This window comes from Bombina bombina, chromosome 2 (genome assembly GCF_027579735.1).
Source record: "Bombina bombina isolate aBomBom1 chromosome 2, aBomBom1.pri, whole genome shotgun sequence".
NCBI lineage: Eukaryota > Metazoa > Chordata > Amphibia > Anura > Bombinatoridae > Bombina > Bombina bombina.
This window is the reverse complement of record NC_069500.1, coordinates 143483041-143506263: the sequence shown is the minus strand read 5'-3', so window position 1 is coordinate 143506263 and position 23223 is coordinate 143483041. Positions and strand designations below refer to the sequence as shown.

General features: G+C 40.2%; 1 protein-coding gene across 3 annotated transcripts in view; it reads left to right on the top strand.

Annotated features, from left to right (window-relative positions):
* PLPP1 (phospholipid phosphatase 1) overlaps nucleotides 1-23223 on the top strand; it is a 284596-nt gene that overhangs the window by 96845 nt on the left and 164528 nt on the right. For all 3 annotated transcript variants that reach the window (XM_053701281.1, XM_053701280.1, XM_053701282.1), the window contains exon 3: nucleotides 21824-22104. In XM_053701281.1, coding sequence (XP_053557256.1) covers nucleotides 21824-22104 — 281 coding nt within the window. The remainder of the gene's footprint in view (nucleotides 1-21823; nucleotides 22105-23223) is intronic.

The window sequence follows — 23223 nt, the reverse complement described above, 5'->3', positions numbered from 1 at the left end:
CTGTGGCCCTCTCTGCACCGGACATCGATGGCCGGTATCGTTGGTGGGTGGGAGCCGACTTGGGAGGCGGGTGGGCGGCCATCGGTGTGCCGTGTGACGTCGAGGGGGGCGGGATCGGGCGCGGGACCGTCGGGGGCGCGCACGGAGGGTGGCGGGCGGGCGCGTGCACGGGGCGGGAGCGGGTGGGAACCGCTACACTACGGAAAGTGAATAAAAGTAAAATGTTAAGTGGCCTAGGCACACCAAAAAAAATCAACACTAAAAGAGATCGTGGAGGGGTGGGGGGTTGGTTTTTGTGTGGGGGGGAAGCTACACTACAGAAAAGTCTAAAAAATGTAAAACAAATACATTTTTTCTTCTAAACTGGGTACTGGCAGACAGCTGCCAGTACCCAAGATGGCGCCCATTAAATTAGAGTGGGAGGGTTATAGAGCTGTTTGGGGGGGATCAGTGAGGTTGGGGGCTAAGGGGGGATAGTACACAACAGCATATGTAAATATGCTTTAAAAAAAACACACCAAAAAATACAAATATAGCTTTTATTTTAGTACTGGCAGACTTTCTGCCAGTACTTAAGATGGCGGGGACAATTGTGGGGTGGGGGAGGGAAGAGAGCTGTTTGGGAGGGATCAGGGGGTCTGATGTTTCAGGTGGGAGGCTGAGCTCTACACTAAATCTAATATTAACCCTGCAAGCTCCCTACAAGCTACCTAATTAACCCCTTCACTGCTAGCCATAATACACGTGTGATGCGCAGCGGCATTTAGCAGCCTTCAAAATACCAAAAAGCAACGCCAAAGCCATATATGTCTGCTATTTCTGAACAAAGGGGATCCCAGAGAAGCATTTAGAACCATTTGTGCCATAACTGCACAAGCTGTTTGTAAATGATTTCAGTGAGAAACCTAAAATTTTGAAAAATTTTACGTTTTTTTTAATTTGATCGCATTTGGCGGTGAAATGGTGGCATGAAATATACCAAAATGGGCCTAGATCAATACTTGGGGTTGTCTACTACACTACACTAAAGCTAAAATTACCCCAAAAGGCTCCCTACATGCTCCCTAATTAACCCCTTCACTGCTGGGCATAATACACGTGTGGTGCGCAGTGGCATTTAGTGGCATTCTAATTACCAAAAAGCAACACCAAAGCCATATAAGTATGCTATTTCTGAACAAAGGGGATCCCAGAGAAGAATTTACAACCATTTGTGCCATAATTGCACAAGCTGTTTGTAAATAATTTCAGTGAGAAACCTAAAGTTTGTGAAAAAAATTTGTGAAAAAGTGAACGATTTTTTTTTATTTGATCGCATTTGGCGGTGAAATGGTGGCATGAAATATACCAAAATGGGCCTAGATCAATACTTTGGGATGTCTACTAAAAATATATATATACATGTCAATGGATATTCAGAGATTCCTGAAAGATATCAGGGTTCCAATGTAACTAGCGCTAATTTTGAAAAAAAAAAATGGTTTGGAAATAGCAAAGTGCTACTTGTATTTATTTCCCTATAACTTGCAAAAAAAGCAAAGAACATGTAAACATTGGGTATTTCTAAACTCAGCATAATATTTAGAAACTATTTAGCATGGGTGTTTTTTGGTGGTTGTAGATATGTAACAGATTTTGGGGGTCAAAGTTAGAAAAAGTGGGGTTTTTTTCAATTTTTCCTCATATTTTATAATTTTTTTTATAGTAAATTATAAAATATGATAAAAATATTGGTATCTTTAGAAAGTCCATTTAATGGCGAGAAAAACGGTATATAATATGTGTGGGTACAGTAAATGAGTAAGAGGAAAATTACAGCTAAACACAAACACCGCAAAAATGTAAAAATAGCCTTGGTCCCAAACGGACAGAAAATGGAAAAGTGCTGTGGTCATTAAGGGGTTAAGTACTGGCAGACAGTCTGTCAATATGATTTTTTTTTTTTTTTTTTTCCCTTCAAATTATTATTTTCTACAGTGTAGGATTACACTTTGCCTTTCCACCTCCCTGATCCCTCCCAAAAAGCTCTCAAACCCCCCCCCCCCCAGTTTTCTATCCATTTTTCTTTTTATTTACTAAAAAAAAAATCTAGTGTCGCTGCCCCCCCCCTCCCTCAAAGGTCTTTTCCCCTACCCTCTAATTCCCCATCTCAACTCTAGGGCCCTCCCCTTTCCAGCAATGGGCCGCCCACCCTCTTCCCTCCTGACCCTTCCACACCTCTGCATCAAGTAGCTATGGTGCCGATCGTTGGTGAAGGACACGCTCTCAGCATTATTATTCTTATCAGTTATTTGTAGAGCGCCAACAGATTCCACAGCACTAGCATGTCTATTTCTTCACTGCCCCACTTCTGGGGCATGCAGAATTAGTGCAATCTAGCCACTGTTAGCAAGATTGTGGCAAAAAGAGGCACAGGAACAGGGTACAACGCTGCTTGTTAAGGTTTTCATGGCAGACCACAATTCCTAATTCTAGTTTTGGAATTCTGCTAACATGCAAAAAGTGCTTCCTAATACAAAGTTAGACGCCTCATCTTTAAGTTATAAAACACTCTCTGGAAAAGCCAAATGAAATTAGAATCTATATCAACTGGTTTGTGATGTGGAATGCTGCTTTGGATTTGCAAAATGTCAAACCCATAGTTTCAATTTTCAGTTTTTCAATTTTTTTCATATTGATAAATAGTTGTTTCATTTCAGTTTCTGTGAGCTTCTGCTACTAATGGTTAGGCACTAAAGTATCTTTATTTGTATTCGCTACAGTTCCAGGGTTGCCTGAGTGCAGTTGAAGAAGAAAAAAATGATAGTACTAAAAAATAATAGAAAATAACACCCTGAATTAATCCAGCTGCTTCCATCTATGGTTTGTTTAAAAATTCCTGCCAGCAAACGTAATATTAGGATAAACTTTGTTTAAATCCAGACTTTATTGGTTTTTATAAAGAAGGAGAAAAAAACAGAATAAGGAAGTATTATGTACTAAACATTGGTAAAAATAAAAAGACTAACAAAGAAAACACGCACAGTAAAGCTGTATAAATACTAATAATTTCACCAATGAAAATAGTGATTAATAACATGAAAGTTAATAACCATAAAGTCTGGAACATTTAAGAGAGTGAAAGTTGTTTACTGGAAAAACAGAATGAAAAGAAGGAACGAGCTTGAGTAAATGACAAGGTTTGGAATCGCACTGTAATATACTATTGCATCCAGCTATTTTGTTTATCTGAATATGTTTATAGTACTCACACTATACCCACAGAAGGCCCTATAAATGTTGTAGCAAGAAGACTGTTAACCATTAGTGATAAATACATACATTTAAACTTTAATGGTCATCTTGCTGCTATCTGGGGGAGACGAGAGGAGGACATTTCAGCAGGCAGTGGATTCATTATGGCTCACCGGGTCACTCCCACCCTATAAACCAATTTATCTAGGTGTGATATGTTTTAGCATTTAAACATTAGGTCCAGTGGAACGAAATATCAAGGGAAACTAGATATGTTTTATTTTGGAAGATTATGTTTTTAGCCCTAAAGGTATTTTTTTAATTTGCTAGCCTAAATTTAAATTCATATTAGCCAGTGTGTCCAATGCATATACCCAATGTGTCCAATGCATATATCATGGAGACAATTGTGAGAAAGCATTTTAAATCCATTTTACTTAGAGAATGTAATATTTTGACTATTATAGTCATTTAATTCATTCATATCGACTCCAGGGTTAAACACACGGTAGAAGTACCACTCGAGACTCACAGAGCCCTGCTGGTCCCAAGTGGAAACTGCCACTGATCCAATCAGCAGCGCTAGTCAAACTACTTAGATGTGCAACTAATTTGAGCATGTCATTTTTTGACTAGCATGGCCCTTTAATGTGAGAATTGACATGCTAATCTAGATTATAGCTGGTAATTCTTTTATTCTCATAAAATGTCACTTTTTTTATTTTAATAATGGGAAAATACTTTTGGTGTCTTCTGCAAAATGGAATTGAGGAAAGCTTAGCTTTAGACCTATTAAACTTACAGGTGTATGAAAATACTTTGTGGACATAACCTAATAGAAAACGATGCTTTTGCAGACTATAATGACAATTAGAAAATTATCACTATGAAGAAGAATGCTGTGTCATAAAGAGACACACAATGATTTAGTGTGCTGCCAGACCCTGGCATTAGTGACTTGTTTTGGCACACAATGAGCCATGTAAATTAGTCTGCCTCTGAGTGAGAATTTGGCCCTTGCAGTGGCATCTGCTAAACTACTTTTGCTAGCCAAAAAAGCTTTTTCCCTGAAAATTTAAATTAAGTAGATGTCAGTAAGCATTTCATAGCATAGCAAAAATAGTTATTCATTATAAAATGGTTGTTTCTACACTGTACTTTTTGTGTACCTTAAAGTCCATGCTCAACTATGATTTATTGAGAAATAAAGCTTTAAGTTAATTTCAAGCCACCCACTTGGAGAATTACATTTTTTATAAGATTCTGCTTGGAGAAAGCTGCTTTATTTGGAGTTCTGCTTCTTTCACATTTTTTATTGCTGGGTGGATTCATTTAAACATAGCTTGGAGACATTAAAGTGATGGTAAACTCTCTCCCCTCTTTTAAAATCAGATTTGGAATGTTGGTTATATTTTAGATGGATTTTAATTCATCATTTGTAATGAAGATGCGCTATAATGTATTTTGTAATATAGATGTAAAATTCAAATTCCCCTGCGCTCCGCCGCCTACTTCAAAAGTCAATTTTTCTGTGAGTGAACGGTTTGAATTGTTGTCCAATCAGCACTCTCCCCATATGACACTTTTGTTGTAGTTAGAGCGCTGATTGGAGAACAATTCAAACCATTAGCTCACAGAAAAATTTACTTTTGAAGTGGGCGGCGGAGTGTGGAATTAGAATTTTATAGAAATTAGAATTTTATATCTATATTTAAAAGCAAGTTACAGCGCATTTTCGTTACAACTAATTAAACTCCATCTAAAATATCACTGACATTTGGAATCTAATTTCAAAAAGGGGAAAGTTTACTATCACGTTAAGTTCCATACATGTAAACTGCAATGTTGCTATATCACTTCCTACTGCAGAGCTTTGGGTTTTTTTCTCCTGTTAAGTGTAGTCAGTCCACGGGTCATCCATTACTTATGGTATTATAACTCCTCCCTAACAGGAAGTGCAAGAGGATCACCCAATCAGAGCTGCTATATAGCTCCTCCCCTCTACGTCATATCCAGTCATTCTCTTGCACCTAACTAATAGATAGGATGTGTGAGAGGAGTGTGGTTATTAAATTTAGTTTTTATTTCTTCAATCAAAAGTTTGTTGTTTTAAACGGCACCGGAGTGTGTTGTTTTTTCTCAGGCAGTTTTAGAAGAAGAATCTACCTGAGTTTGTATATGATCTTAGCGGACGTAACTAAGATCCATTTGCTGTTCTTGGCCATTCTGAGGAGTGAGGTAACTTCAGAACAGGGGACAGCGGGCAGGGTTCACCTGCAAAGAGGTATGTTGCAGTATATTATTTTCTAAGGAATGGAATTGACTGAGAAAATACTGCTAATACCGATATAATGTAAGTACAGCCTTAAATGCAGTAGTAGCAACTGGTATCAGGCTGTTATGTATGTATGTTGGCACTGAGGTATTTCTGGGGAATGGCACTTCACTTCGAAAATTCTCTATACATATAACTTATAGCCTTTCTGCAGTGAGAGCGACTAGCAACAGGCTTTTAATTTCATTTCATATATTCATATTAAAACGTTTACTGGCAGGTTAATCGTTTTTTTCTCTGAGGTACTTGGTGAAAAATTTTATGGGCATTATTTTCCACTTGGCTTTCGTTTATTTTGAATAAAATCAGTTTACTGAGCTTCCCCACTGTTGTATTATGAGTGGGAGGGGCCTATTTTGTCGCTTTTACTACGCATCAAAAATTCAGTCACAGCCTTCCTTATTCTCTCTGCATGATCCAGGACGTCTCTACAGAGCTCAGGGGTCTCCAAAGCTAATTTGAGGGAGGTAATCACTGACAGCAGACCTGTGAGACTGTGCTTGGTCTGTGATAAAAACGTTATATATTTTATCTGTTTTTTGGTATTCAGGGGTTAATAATCCATTTGCTAATGGGTGCAATCCTTTGCTAACTTATTGCATTTACTGTGAAAATTTGGTCTCTATAACTAATCCGGTTCATTGTTATTTCAACTGTGACAGTTTTTTGTGTGCTTCTTAAAGGCACAGTAACGTTTTTTTATATTGCTTGTAAATTTATTTGAAAAGTATTTTCCAAGCTTGCTAGGCTAATTGCTAGTTTGTTAAACATGTCTGACACAGAGGAATCTCTTTGTGCAATATGTGCAAAGGCCAATGTGGAGCCCAATAGAAATGTATGTACTAATTGTATTGATGCTACTTTAAATAAAAGTCAATCTGTACATGTTAATAAAAATTCACCAGACAACGAGGGGGAAGTTATGCCGACTAACTTACCTCACGTGTCAGTACCTGCATCTCCCGCTCAGGAGGTGCGTGATATTGTAACGCCAAGTACATCAGGGCGGCCATTACAAATCACTTTGCAAGACATGGCTAATGTTATGACTGAGGTTTTATCTAAATTGCCAGAACTCAGGGGTAAACGAGACCACTCTGGGGTGAGAACAGAGTGCGCTGATAATACTAGGGCCATGTCAGATACTGCGTCACAATTTGCAGAACATGAAGACGGAGAGCTTCATTCTGTGGGTGACGGGTCTGATCCAAATAAACTGGATTCAGACATTTCAAATTTCAAATTTAAGCTTGAGAACCTCCGTGTGTTACTAGGGGAGGTGTTAGCGGCTCTGAATGATTGCAACACGGTTGCAATCCCAGAGAAAATATGTAGGTTGGATAAATATTTTGCAGTACCAACGTGTACTGACGTTTTTCCTATACCTAAAAGACTTACTGACATTGTTAACAAAGAGTGGGATAGACCCGGTGTGCCTTTCTCACCCCCTCCTATATTCAGAAAAATGTTTCCAATAGACGCCACCACACGGGACTTATGGCAGACTGTCCCTAAGGTGGAGGGAGCAGTTTCTACTTTTCTAAGCGTACCACTATCCCGGTGGAGGATAGCTGTGCTTTTTCAGATCCAATGGATACAAAGTTAGAGGGTTACCTTAAGAAAATGTTTGTTCAACAAGGTTTTATATTGCAACCCCTTGCATGCATTGCGCCGGTCACGGCGGCGGCGGCATTCTGGTTTGAGTCTCTGGAAGAGACCCTTGAATCAGCTCCATTGGATGAGATTACAAACAAGCTTAAAACCCTTAAGCTAGCTAATTCATTTATTTCTGATGCCGTAGTACATCTAACTAAGCTTACGGCTAAGAATTCCGGATTCGCCATTCAGGCGCGCAGAGCGCTGTGGCTAAAATCCTGGTCAGCCGATGTGACTTCTAAATCTAAATTGCTTAACATACCTTTCAAAGGGCAGACATTATTCAGGCCCGGTTTGAAAGAAATTATCGCTGACATTACTGGAGGTAAGGGCGATGCCCTGCCTCAAGACAGAGCCAAACCAAGGGCTAGACAGTCTAATTTTCGTGCCTTTCGTAACTTCAAGGCAGGAGCAGCATCAACTTCCTCCGCTCCAAAACAGGAAGGAACTGTTGCTCGTTACAGACAGGGCTGGAAACCTAACCAGACCTGGAACAAGGGCAAGCAGGCCAGAAAACCTGCTGCTGCCCCTAAGACAGCATGAAGTGAGGGCCCCCAATCCGGAAACGGATCTAGTAGGGGGCAGACTTTCTCTCTTCGCCCAGGCTTGGGCAAGAGATGTCCAGGATCCCTGGGCGTTAGAGATCATATCTCAGGGATATCTTCTGGACTTCAAAGCTTCTCCCCCAAAAGGGAGATTTCATCTTTCAAGGTTGTCAACAAACCAGATAAAGAAAGAGGCGTTTCTACGCTGTGTACAAGATCTTTTACTAATGGGAGTGATCCACCCGGTTCCGCGGTCGGAACACGGACAGGGGTTTTACTCAAATCTGTTTGTGGTTCCCAAGAAAGAAGGAACCTTCAGACCAATCTTGGATTTAAAGATCCTAAACAAATTCCTAAGAGTTCCATCGTTCAAAATGGAAACTATTCGGACAATTTTACCCATGATCCAAAAGGGTCAGTACATGACCACAGTGGATTTAAAGGATGCCTACCTTCACATACCGATTCACAAAGATCATTACCGGTACCTAAGGCTTGCCTTTCTAGACAGGCATTACCAGTTTGTAGCTCTTCCCTTCGGGTTAGCTACTGCTCCAAGAATCTTCACAAAGGTTCTGGGGTCTCTTCTGGCGGTGCTAAGACCGCGAGGAATATCGGTAGCTCCGTACCTAGACGACATTCTGATACAAGCGTCAAGTTTCCAAACTGCCAAGTCTCATACAGAGTTAGTACTGGCATTTCTAAGGTCACATGGGTGGAAAGTGAACGAGGAAAAGAGTTCTCTATTGCCACTCACAAGAGTTCCCTTCTTAGGGACTCTTATAGATTCTGTAGAAATGAAGATTTATCTGACAGAGGTCAGGTTAACAAAGCTTCTAAATGCTTGCCGGGTCCTTCATTCCATTCCACGCCCGTCAGTGGCTCAATGCATGGAGGTAATCGGCTTAATGGTAGCGGCAATGGACATAGTTCCCTTTGCACGCCTGCATCTCAGACCACTGCAATTGTGCATGCTAAGTCAGTGGAATGGGGACTACTCAGATTTGTCCCCTATGCTGATTCTAGATCAAGAGACCAGAAACTCTCTTCTATGGTGGCTCTCTCGGCCACATCTTTCCAAGGGGATGCCTTTCAGCAGGCCAGATTGGACAATTGTAACAACAGACGCCAGCCTGATAGGTTGGGGCGCTGTCTGGAATTCCCTGAAGACTCAGGGATCTTGGACTCAGGAGGAGAGTCTCCTTCCCATAAATATTCTGGAATTAAGAGCAGTTTTCAATGCCCTTCTGGCTTGGCCTCAGTTAGCAACTCTGAGGTTCATCAGGTTTCAGTCGGACAACATCACGACTGTGGCTTACATCAACCATCAGGGAGGGACAAGGAGTTCCCTAGCAATGATGGAAGTATCAAAGATAATGCACTGGGCAGAGTCTCACTCTTGACACCTATCAGCGATCCACATCCCAGGCGTGGAGAACTGGGAAGCGGATTATCTAAGTCGCCAGACTTTTCATCCGGGGGAGTGGGAACTTCATCCGGAGGTCTTTGCCCAACTTCTTAGACGTTGGGGCAGACCAGATCTCGATCTCATGGCGTCTCGTCAGAACGCCAAACTTCCTTATTACGGATCCAGGTCCAGAGACCCGGGAGCGATTCTGATAGATGCTCTGACAGCACCTTGGGCCTTCAACATGGCTTATGTGTTTCCACCCTTCCCGATGCTTCCTCGATTGATTGCCAGGATCAAACAGGAGAGAGCATCGGTGATTCTAATAGCGCCTGCGTGGCCACGCAGGACCTGGTATGCAGACCTAGTGGACATGTCGTCCTGTCCACCATGGTCTCTACCTCTGAGACAGGACCTTCTGGTGCAGGGTCCCTTCAAACATCCAAATCTAATTTCTCTGAGGCTGACTGCTTGGAGATTGAACGCTTGATTCTATCAAAGCGTGGATTTTCGGAGTCAGTGATTGATACCTTGATACAGGCTAGAAAGCCTGTTACCAGGAAAATTTACCATAAAATATGGCGCAAATACTTGCATTGGTGCGAATCCAAGAGTTACTCATGGAGTAAGGTTAGGATTCCTAGGATATTATCCTTTCTACAAGAAGGTTTAGAAAGGGGTTTATCCGCTAGTTCGTTAAAGGGACAAATCTCAGCTTTGTCCATCCTTCTACACAAACGTCTGTCAGAAGTTCCAGACGTTCAGGCTTTTTTGTCAGGCTTTGGCCAGGATTAAGCCTGTGTTTAAAACGGTTGCTCCCCCATGGATTTTAAACTTAGTTCTTAACGTTTTACAGGGTGTTCCGTTTGAACCCCTTCATTCCATTGATATCAAACTGTTATCTTGGAAAGTTCTGTTTTTAATGGCTATTTCCTCGGCTCGAAGAGTCTCTGAGTTATCTGCCTTACATTGTGATTCTCCTTATCTGATTTTCCATTCAGACAAGGTAGTCCTGCGTACTAAACCTGGGTTTTTACCTAAGGTAGTTACCAACAGAAATATCAATCAAGAGATTGTTGTTCCATCATTGTGCCCCAACCCTTCTTCAAAGAAGGAACGTCTTCTGCACAATCTGGACGTTGTCCGTGCCCTGAAATTTTATTTACAGGCAACTAAAGATTTTCGACAAACTTCTTCCCTGTTTGTCGTGTATTCTGGATAGAGGAGAGGTCAAAAGGCTTCGGCCACCTCTCTCTCCTTTTGGCTTCGTAGCATAATACGTTTCTTTCAGGAGGCTGCTGTCCAGCAGTCTCATAGGCTAATTACAGCTCATTCTACCAGAGCTGTGGCTTCCACTTGGGCCTTTAAGAATGAGGCCTCTGTTGAACAGATTTGCAAGGCTGCAACTTGGTCTTCACTTCATACTTTTTCCAAATTTTACAAATTTGACACTTTTGCTTCTTCGGAGGCTATTTTTGGGAGAAAGGTTCTTCAGGCAGTGGTTCCTTCCGTGTAAAGAGCCTGCCTGTCCCTCCCGTCATCCGTGTACTTTTAGCTTTGGTATTGGTATCCCATAAGTAATGGATGACCCGTGGACTGACTACACTTAACAGGAGAAAACATAATTTATGCTTACCTGATAAATTCCTTTCTCCTGTAGTGTAGTCAGTCCACGGCCCGCCCTGTTCTTTATGGCAGGTCTAAATTTTAAATTATACTCCAGTCACCACTGCACCCTATAGTTTCTCCTTTCTCGTTTGGTTTTCGGTCGAATGACTGGATATGACGTAGAGGGGAGGAGCTATATAGCAGCTCTGCTTGGGTGATCCTCTTGCACTTCCTGTTAGGGAGGAGTTATAATCCCATAAGTAATGGATGACCCGTGGACTGACTACACTACAGGAGAAAGGAATTTATCAAGTAAGCATAAATTATGTTTTTAGCACAGAGCTGTCCCACTTGCTTTTTCAATACATATTAGACAACTGATACATTTTTTTTATATATGAGCTATCCCCTTTTCTTCTACTAGATACGACAAGTCCACGGATTCATCCTTGTGGGATATTCTCCTCCTGCTAACAGGAAGTGGCAAAGAGCACCACAGCAGAGCTGTATATATAGCTCCTCCCTTCTCTCCACCCCCAGTCATTCTCTTTACCTCTTCCTATTACTAGTATAGGCAAAGTGAAAGGTGTTAAAATGATAGTTTTTATTTTCTTCAAGCAAGACTTTTTTATTTTAAATGGTACCGGTGAGTGCTATTTTTCCTCAGGCAGCTAGTGATGTGAAGTTCGGTTCATCCTGATGAATCGGTTCATTTCGGACGGTTTGATTAACTGAACCGGTTCATGAACCGATTCATCAGTTCACCTACTCTAATTAACCGGGATCTAATAGCACCAGCTCGAAGGGGGCACCCTGCAGGGTCACAGTAATGCGGTGGTATTCAGGGGTTCAAAGGGTTAACCTTGTAGTTATATGGGAATCTGCCAGAAGGAATCAATGGTTTATTAAGAGAACACCGTATCGTTATAGTTAATGTAATTGGGACACTTTAATTCTGGGTTGTTGCTTTTCTATGACATGGGCAGTTTAGAATGAGCGGGTTAATATGGCTGGGAGCATAACAATGATGGATGTATTATGTTGTAAATAGACGCGCGTTCTAATTGGAGGTGAAGTATAGCAGGGCTATTCCGTCTCCCCTATTCTAGCTGCATTGGTCCTGTGCGCTCCCAGCCATATTAACCCGCTCATTCTAAACTGCCCATGTCATAGAAAAGCAACAACCCAGAATTAAAGTGTCCCAATTACATTAACTATAACGATACAGTGTTCTCTTAATAAACCATCGATTCCTTCTGGCAGATTCCCAAAAAACTACAAGGTTAACCCTTTGAACCCCTGAATACCACCGCATTACTGTGACCCTGCAGGGTGCCCCCTTCGAGCTAGTGCTATTAGATCCCGGTTAATTAGAGCTGTGAAAGGGGTGGAAAATGGACATTGTTTACAGGGTTAACAGGGGGTCCTTAGGGTTAATTTGCAATGCTCACTCTAGCCTAGGATCATATATATGAGTGCTGTGCTGTTGAATCAGTGTACTGTTAACTCAGTGATTCATTAGCAACTGAGTGATTCATAGCAGAACCAGAGTTATAACACAGTTGCTAATGAATCACTGAGTTAACAGTACACAGTACACTGATGCAGTACACTGATTCAACAGCATGTAATATGATCCTAGAGTGAGGTCTCAGTGATTCATAGCAGAACCAGAGTTATAACAGAGACCTCACTCTAGGATCATATTACATGCTGCCTGTCTGACTGAGCTGACTCAGGAACTGAACTGTTAAAAACGAATCAGTTCAGTCTGGTGAACCGATTCATACAGTTCAGTAAAAAGAACCAGTTCAAATGAACGATTCGTTCATGAACTGCACATCACTACAGGCAGCAGATGGATGAAGATTTCTGCCTGGAGGCCGATGATCTTAGCAGTTGTCACTAAGATCCAGAGAAGTTCCCACAGAATGGCTGAGGAGTACTTGAGAAGCTTCAGTGTGGGGAACGTTTTTCATGCTACAAGCATTGAGGTATGTTCAGTCATTTTTTTCTGGAGAGATTGTGGTATTTCAGAACTGGCTGACATAGTTCCCATAAGGGAAGGGGTAAGCAGTAATCCTACATGTAATAGAAGGGGTATTACTGGGACCTGTATATTATGGGCTAAAAATTTGGTTGACACTGGTAACATAATGTTTTGATGACAAAACGGTTTTATGCTTAGGGGCAACATAACGTTTTTATGAGCAAATGTTTTTTTGTCTGATGGCACTGGAGGTTTCACATGGCTTACAATATTAGATTGGGAATATGAAAAACCCGCATGGCTAGTTTCTAGACCGCTTTACAGCGTTTTTTACTAGGCAGAGAGACATCAATATAGATGGGCGGGGCCTAATTTCGCACCTCAGATGCGCAGTTGAAATGCTTATGAAGGCAGCAAGCTGCAGCTCCGGGGGGCCTAGGCTGAAGATTTAGCCTAAACGAAGGGATAGTGTGAATTATCAGACCCCTGGGGGCAGGTAGGCGCCACAGCTCTGAGGTGCAGGGGGTTGCTATCTTATTTTTCATAACGTTTTTGAGTAACGTTTTTTTCCATAAAGGGTTAAGTATACCTTACTTGTGGTGCAATCTTAACTGGCAAGATAAGACACATATGTGCTAAAATTGTGATATTAAGTCTTGGTCTGCTGATGTGTCATCAAAATCTAAACTTTTAGCTATTCCTTTTAAAGGTAAGACCCTATTCAGGCCTGAACTAAAGGAAATCATTTCCGACATTACTGGAGGTAAAGGTCATGCCCTTCCTCAGGACAAGACTGTTAAAATGAGGGCTAAACAAGATAATTTTCGTTCCTTTCGAAACTTTAAAGGTGGCCCCTCTACTTCCTCCTCCGACACAAAGCAGGAGGGGAATTTTGCACAATCCAAGTCAGTCAGGAGACCTAACCAGACCTGGAATAAAGGTAAACAGGCCAAGAAGCCCGCTGCTGCTACCAAGACAGCATGAAGGGGCAGCCCCCGATCCGGGACCAGTTCTAGTAGGGGGCAGACTTTCTCTCTTCACTAAGGCTTGGGCAAGGGACGTTCAGGATCCCTGGGCATTAGAAATCGTGACCCAGGGGTGGGGTATCGACTAGAATAAAAGGATTTTCTCCCAAGAGGGAGATTTCATCTTTCACGTTTGTCTGTAGACCAGACAAAAGAGAGGCGTTCTTACGCTGTGTAGAAGACATATATACCATGGGTGTAATCTGCCCAGTTCCAAAACTAGAACAGGGGCAGGGGTTTTACTCAAATCCAAAAAAGAGGGAACCTTCAGACCGATTTTAGATCTCAAATGCCTAAACAAATTTCTCAGAGTCCCATCGTTCAAGATGGAGACCATACGAACAATTTTACCAATGATCCAGGAGGGTCAATATATGACCACCGTGGACTTGAAGGATGCGTATCTTCACATTCCTATCCACAAAGATCATCACCAGTTTCTCAGGTTCGCCTTCCTGGACAAACACTACCAGTTTGTGGCCCTCCCTTTCAGGTTTGCCACAGCTCCCAGAATCTTCACAAAGGTGCTAGGGTCTCTTCTGGCGGTTCTAAGGCCGCAGGGCATAGCAGTGGCGCCCTATCTGGATGATATTTTGATTCAGGCGTCAACTTACCATCTAGCCAAATCTCACACGGACATCGTGTTGGCTTTTCTAAGAACTCACGGGTGGAAGGTGAATATACAAAACAGTTCACTAGTTCCACTGACAAGAGTTCCATTCCTAGGAACTCTGATAGACTCGGTAGACATGAAAATTTTTCTGACGGAGGACAGAAAGTCAAAGATCCTAACTACTTGCGCAAAGATCCTAACTACTTGCTGAGCACTTCAGTCCATTCCTCGGCCATCAGTGGCGCAGTGTATGGAGGTCATTGGATTAATGGTAGCTGCAATGGACATAGTTCCGTTTGCTCGCTTACATCTCAGACCACTGCAGCTGTGCATGCTCAGACAGTGGAATGGGGTTTATGCGGATTTATCTCCACGGATAAATCTGGGTCTAGAGACCAGAGACTCTCTCTTTTTTTGGTGGATGTCACAGGATCATCTGTCCCAGGGAATGTGCTTCCGCAGGCCAACATGGGTCATAGTGACGACGGACGCCAGCCTCTTGGACTGGGGTGCAGTCTGGAATTCCCTGAAGGCTCAGGGTGTTTGTACTCAGGAGGAGTCCCTACTACCAATCAATATTCTGGAACTGAGAGCAATATTAAACGTGCTTCAAGCGTGGCCTCAGTTGGCTTTGGCCAAATTCATAAGATTCCATTCGGACAATATCACGACTGTAGCATATATCAATCATCAAGGGGGAACAAAGAGTTCTCTAGCGATGACAGAGGTTTCCAAGATAATTAGATGGGCAGAGACTCACTCTTGTCATCTATCAGCAATCTATATCCCAGGAGTAGAGAACCGGGAAGCGGATTTTCTAAGTCGTCAGACTTTTCATCCGGGGGAGTGGGAGCTCCATCCGGAGGTGTTTGCGGCATTGATCCGTCAATGGGGCACACCGGAATTGGATCTGATGGCATCTCGTCAGAATGCCATACTTCCTTGTTAGCAGTACCTTGGTCGTTCAACCTGGCTTATGTGTTTCCTCCTTTTCCTCTCCTACCTCGTCTGATTGCCAGAATCAAACAGGAGAGGGCTTCCGTAATCCTGAGAGCGCCTGCGGGGCCACGCAGGACTTGGTATGCAGATCTGGTGGAAATGTCATCTCTGCCACCGTGGAAACTGCCACTGAGACAGGACCTTCTCATCCAAGGTCCGTTCCAACATCCAAATCTAAATTCTCTGCAGCTGACTGCCTGGAGATTGAACGCTTAATTTTATCTAAGTGGGGATTCTCGGAGTCGGTCATTGATACTTTGATTCAGGCTCGTAAGCCTGTCACTAGGAAAATTTACCATAAGATATTGCGTAAATATCTTTATTGGTGCAAATCCAAGGGCTACTCATGGAGTAGGGTTAGGATTCCTAGGTTTTTGTCCTTTCTCCAAGAAGGATTGGAGAAGGGATTATCAGATAGTTCCTTAAAGGGACAAATTTCTGCTTTGTCAAATTTACTACACAAGCTTCTGGCGGATTTCCCAGACGTTCAGTCTTTTTGTCAGGCTTTAGTCAGAATCAATATAATAAAACACAAGTACAAAAAGATACCTCACAACAGCACTCTTAGTCCAATATTAAGTTTACTGGTAAATATATAGTTTACAGTGTCATATAAACTACCTACTGTGCACAGTGGTCACACAATACATATGTTAGTAGATATCTTATAATAATTTTATCTAACAAAAAACAGAAAAATTATGGAAACACAAAATCATAATGAACATGGTACAAAATGAGCAGCCATTATTATGGAACAGTTGATAAGATTATACTTATCATCTGCTGTGTTGTTAATAAATCAGTCAGACAAGACACTTTACTGAGTTTCATAACTCATCACCCAGTACCTTTAGGCTGATAGGAATTGACAAAGTTAGTCTGGGTACACGAGGAGGTGATGTCGATAATACCCTACTAAGACGAGAAAGTAGATGGATTTTTAATTTAGGTACCCTAGCCCCGAATGGTCTAAATGAGGAAAATAATCTGGGCCATTTTTTGTAAAGATAATTGTTTAAGTCCTTATATAATATGACATATTTGGGAACAACAAATATTACTAAAAATGAGGGGAGAGAAGGAGGATATCTGTGTAAATAGAAGAAAATAAGAGTGGGAAGAAAAAAAACTCTTTTCTGTATATAATTTAAACATAAGAACACTGTCACTTTAAGTGATCCATGTGTAGCCAAAGTTGGTAAGATGATTTACATATAGATCTTATCTGAGGTTGTAACATCTTAACAAACATATTAAGTGATATGGAACTTAACTTAATAAGTAAGAGCGTTTTAAACAGAAAAATGTATTGTTTATTTAAATGTTGGAAAAGCATTAGAAGCACATTTATTTAGCATAGGAACTTATATTCACTGGCCTAATTTCCGGGGGCATCTGCACATAGTTCCGCTTTAAATATGAAGCAGGAAACTGAACTTATCATACACATGCCCGGAAGAAGCCGCATATCTGGTGAAACGTACGTCGGCAATTGCAATAGCTCAGTCTGATTCTGAGCTTGTCTATGGGAGCAACGCTTAACGCAGCACTACTTGGAGCTATCTTTTCCTCAGTTTCCGGTTCAAACAGGAAGTACTTGGAGGCGCATATGGAGGTGTAGAGGGAGACGCTGTTGAGACAGTGAAGTCTTGTCTGCGCCACGGCTAGCGTGTACTGGGATAACCCGGTCTTCGGCTGTGAGCGCCTGTTATATCAGCCCCTTCCAGGATCACCTCCTATTTTGTTCTTTAGGGGTAAATTGTTGCCCTGGGATTACAATTTTATTATCGCATCTGGAAATCTGTGGAGTCCACTTTTATTTGGAAACAGTGACAGTTGTCTGACTGATTTATTAACAACACAGCGGATGATAAGTATAATCTTTTATCAACTGTTCCATAATAATGGCTGCTCATTTTGTACCATATTCATTATGATTTTGTGGTGTTTCCATAATTTTTCTGTTTTTTGTTAGTTAGATAAAATTATTATAAGATATCTACTAACATATATGTATTGTGTGACCACTGTGCACAGTAGGTAGTTTATATGACACTGTAAACTATATATTTACCAGTAAACTTAATATTGGACTAAGTGCTGTTGTGAGGTATCTTTTTGTACTTGTGTTTTATTATACTTATTATTATATACCTCAGCACCAATATCACTTTATATCTTTTGTCCTAAGATATTATTAAACCTGAGCAAAGCGAACATTTGAGTTTAGTCAGAATCAAGCCTGTGTTTAAACCTGTTGCTCCGCCATGGAGTTTGAATTTATTTCTCAATGTTCTTCAAGGGGTTCCGTTTGAACCTTTGCATTCCATGGATATTAAGCTTTTATCCTGGAAAGTTTTGTTCTTAGTTGCTATCTCTTCTGCTCGAAGGGTGTCTGAGCTTTCTGCGTTACAATGTGATTCGCCTTATCTTATATTCCATTCTGATAAGGTGGTTTTGCGTACTAAACCTGGATTTCTTCCTAAGGTTGTTTCAAATAAGAATATTAATCAGGAAATTGTTGTTCCTTCCCTGTGTCCTAATCCTTTGTCTAAGAAGGAACGTCTGTTACATAATTTGGACGTGGTTCGGGCCTTGAAGTTTTACTTACAAGCGACCAAGGATTTCCGTCAAACGTCTTCCCTATTTGTTGTTTATTCTGGAAAGCGTAGGGGTCAAAAAGCTACGGCTACCTCTCTCTCTTTCTTTTTGGCTGAAAAGCATTATCAGTTTGGCATACGAGACTGCTGGGCAGCAGCCTCCTGAAAAAAATTACAGCTCATTCTACTAGAGCGGTGGCTTCCACATAGGCTTTTCAAAACTATGCTTCTGTTGAACAGATTTGTAAGGCTGCGACTTGGTCCTCCCTTCATACCTTTTTCCAAATTTTACAAATTTGATACTTTTGCTTCTTCTGAGGCTATTTTTGGGAGAAAAGTTCTTCAAGCAGTGGTGCCTTCCGTTTAGGTATCCGTCTTGTCCCTCCCGTTCATCCGTGTCCTGTTGCTTTGGTATTGTATCCCACAAGTAAGGATGAATCCGTGGACTCGTCGTATCTAGTAGAAGAAAAGGAAATTTATGCTTACCTGATAAATTGATTTCTTCCACGATATGACGAGTCCACGGCCCTCCCTGTCCCTATCTCTCGCTCTTTCATCTCTCGCTCTTTCAGGGATGCTTATACAAATAGAAATGGCTTTAGCACTAATCATTTTGTAGAGATGTCTTATTGGCATTTTAAAAAATAAATGTTAAAAAACCTAAGGGGACCTGATTATAATCATCCAATGGTTTCAAAGAGACAAGCAATTTCGAGGACCAAAATCATCAGTATGCTTTTTTACTTCAGGGAGATTGTGTCAGACTTATCAAATTGATTTATTTGATTTAACCAAAGTCCCAAACAACAAACTAGTTCATAAACTATATCTCCTTGGTCTTGACTCGAGCATTTGGATCTGGGTAGAATGCTGGCTTAAAGTGATTATAAACTTTTCACATTTAGTACAAATTATATAAAATCATGCATAAAAACAGGGGCACTTTAAGTCATTAAATGTTTTAATGACGTTTCCTTTGTAAAATATTTACCATTTAGATACGGTAAACGTTGCACCATTCCTCCGCCTGCATCTAATACTTTAATTAATTAGCTGAGCGATGACGAATCTGGCTTCATCCAATCATTGCGTGCCCTACAAGCTGGACGCCATGTGGCGCATGCAACGAATAAACTGCTAGCTCCCTGTAGTGGATTGCTGCTCCTGAGCTACCTAGGTATACTTTTCAACAAATTTTCCCAAAGAATGAAGCAAATTAGCTGATGGGAGTCAATTGGAAAGTTGTTTAAAATTGCATGCTGTATTTGAATCATGAAAGTATAATGTTGACTTTACTGTCTCTTTTAAGCTGTCATTTTGCAATGTGACATAATATAATAGGTCGGACTTGTAATAGGTTCTTTTGACATCATCTGCCAACAGCAGGGGGTTTGATAGTTTCAACATAAAACTTAACATATTTTATCATGAGTCATCTGCATTTCTTGTATTTCACAGGGAAAAAAAAGCTGTAGTTAATTTGCACTATTCATACTGTGCTTAACAACTCAACTATATCCAGATGGTAATTTTATTTGTAATAAATCTAATAAAATAGACTGACCAAACAAAGAGAATATGTTGGTGCTACATGATCATGTGCTGCATAAATCAACTTTTTTGTGGGAGTTGTCTCTGTCAACCAGTTAGCAGTAGATACCTAGGTATACGTTTTACACACACACTACTGCTTTTACTTAACCTTTTTCATTAAAACATTTATTTTTGAAACAATGTTTAACTATTATTCTTAGACTCGCGCACACACGCTCACACACACACACGTTTGGCTTTCAAGCATTTGGAATAAATAATTGCAGTTTTATAAAGCTGCAAAGGGAAATATTAAACGCCACAATCTGGTCTACCCATAAATGGTTCTGAAGTGCCAGCCATTGTCACAGAGCTGGAAGGCCTCCTTAATGTCCATGGTCTGTTCACATGAAGCTAGTGCTGGAGGGGTTTTGCATATTTTTATTTCAATTTATAGAAGGAAAACTTTCCTGAGTGCAACAGTAGTAGGTGTTGGTTTACATGCCATTTCCCATTGCTGGCATGCAGTAGGAATTTGCAAACTGATCTTTGCATACCCCCCTTTTGAGTGCTAACATAGAAGAATAGTCCATAGCAATTTGGTGACGGCAGGTTGAAAAACGAATACAATCTCCATGTAGTGGAAAGTAAAAATAAGTCTACAGGAATCTATTCATGTCAGATGTTAACTGTGACCTGTACAATCTCTGGACTTACCATCATGATGTATTTTAAAGGAACTTTGCAAAAAACACAGATTTTTATATATCGTATTTAAAATATAATGCTATTGTTTGTCCACAAAGCATGACTGCACCCATAATTCTTAACATAGAACATTTTTGTTCTGAAGGAAATTTTAAACTTTTAGACCATGGCGATGGTTTATAACCATATGTGATGCAGAGAGTAGATGGAAGCTGAATATAATGACTATTTAAATAAAACAAATTTAATTTTGAGGCATAGTAAAACAGATGCTTTTGATGTCCTCACACCGCCCAAATTTGGGAATGCAAAAAACTTTACCAAGAAACAGATGGGAGAAAAAAAATACTGCTACTAGTAACAGAACCAATTTGATTGTGTTAAATAGACATTCAATGTAATACACCACAAAATATTTCAACGATTTGTGTAATTAAATAATAAATAAGTGTTGCAGTTGTCATGCTCTCACTAGTTTAATATAATACTTAGATGCATTATCATTAGAATAAATGGGTGGCAGGTTTTTTTGCTACCTGCTGTGTAGCTGAAACCTTGCTAAGCAGTTCCAGATGTGCCCTCTCCAGCTTCCTCAGCAGCTTATTTAATATTTTACCCCTTTGGCTATCAGGTCTGCTATGCTTTGCATAGCAAGTTTTTAGAGACAATCGTTTACTATGTAATGATTTCTATGATTTAGAATGATTCTATCTATGTGTGTGGTATATATCTATGTATATATTTTTTTCCATCTAGTTGCAAAGATCACCTTAAAAATGATGGTTCTTTTTATCTGCCACTTATCTTGATTTACAAATCTAGTAGGGGATGTCCTCCTTTTTTTTCGTATCCTCTTTCTGTGGATCAAATAAATGTATATAAATATGAATCTATCAAGATATCTGTGTAGTGACCAAGTTGCACATTAATTTATTATGAAATTTAAAGAAAACTTTGAATAACCACGTCCACTGTCAAAAATAATAGTGGCCAAGTTATCCTTTTTAGTATCGGTAGTAGGAGTACCTCATTGTCTTTATTCAGTGAAGTTCAAGCAAATTAGGTTATTCCCATGCATCCAAAGAAAGGGATAAGTCCCGTTAGTTGGGAGTTATAAGTGAACGGACACACCACAGTTCTTTACTCTCATTGAGGAGCCCTAGTTTGTCTTCCAGAGCCACGTTCACAGAGGAAATGTGTGTTACATTAATGTTGTACTGTCGCAGAGATATGGCGATTTCCCCCCCCCCCCCAAAAAGGGAGCCCCCTCGGCTATCCAATAGGGAATTTTGGTAGCTAGTCTGTTCTGCTAACCACACAGAGTTGATCTGAATCAGTTTCAATTTGCTATGCACATTTTCATCAGGCTGTTTTGAGGTGGTGATTGTGTTACTTAATTTGACTATAACAGTTTTTTTTCCAGGTTGAAGTAATAGTAATAACTGAACAGGACAACTGATTTGAAATATCTCTAATTGTAAAACAGTTTTGTACAATTTAAGCAATTATCACATTTTTATTCTATTTTTTTTTATTTTATTATTTTGTCTGTTTTCTCTGTTCCAGATCATCTTAGGAGAGGCAATATCTGTCTTTTACAACCGTTTGCATTCCAATGCCTTTGTCTCAAATCAATATGTCTCTACTATTTACAAAGCGATTGGAACATTTATCTTTGGAGCTGCAGTGAGTCAGTCTCTGACTGATATAGCAAAGTACACCATTGGGCGCCTGAGACCACATTTCATTGATGTTTGTAAACCCAACTGGAGCCAAATCAACTGCTCCCTAGGGTACATTGAAAACTTTGTATGTGAAGGCGATGCAGTAAAAACTAATGAAGCACGGTAAGTTTTTTTTTTTGTTTTTGTTTTTTTTGTTTCTTGCTATTGTTTTCTGGACACCACACAATTTAGTTTTGTTACTACTATTCTATTTGGTTTATGGAGGCTACAATAAGTACAATACATATTTATATTTTGTTTAGTGGAGTTTCTAAAATGTGCTCTTTGGTTATGAAAATTAAGGACAAAAACAATTCATTGTGCACACTTAGAAAATGTTGCGCACACCTAATATAAATGTCTGACAAATGCCTTGATGCAAATAATTGTAAAGTTTGTGCTAAAATCAGTATTTATAAGGGGCTTTGTGTGGTAGTTAATGAGCATTATAAAGTGTTGTTACAATATACGAAGCCTAATATTCAATGCCACGTGCCACATTTGTATTCACAGTACAGGTAGAAAATCCTTTATCCAAACTGCTTTGGACCGGAAAGTTTGGATTTCAAAATAGTTTAGATTTTGGAATATTTGGATCTGAAAAATAAGACAGTTTAGAGAGAGTATGGACTAAGTGTAAACAGCATCTTGTGTCATTTAGGCAATATTTGTCATAATACAGCTTTTACATGCAACCTAAAGGTAGTTTTTTTTTTTTTTAATCAAGCTTTATTGTATACAATTTAAAGAGCGATACAGAGAGAACATTAGTTATGTTCACACACAATTGGTTAATCAGCTGTATATGATGACTCTGTTATGCCGCTTCAGACCTCAAATGCATTGGAAAAACTATATTAAAAGTCTTATAGTGAGGTTTGGCAGTACATCGTTTAAAGCTTGTCTTAGTGCTTTTGCGTAAATATTAACAATAACATTGGTTTTATAGGCATTCAAAGAACAGTGAAGGTAGCTCCTCAAACCGTAATCAGTCGTATAATGAAAATCTAGATCCCTATTCTTAAACACACTAAATAGGAGGGGGGGGGGTCGTGAAGGTTTGATGCTTCCTCACCTAAATAAATATTAAGAAATTAATTTAGGTAGAGGAGAGAGAAGAATGGAAGGAGGAGAAGAGATAGTGGGGAAAGAGAGAAGAAGAAAAAAAAAAGGGGGGGGGACATTTTTATAAATGAGGAGGGGGGGGGTGAAAAGAGGGAGGAGTATTTGGGGTGGGAGGGT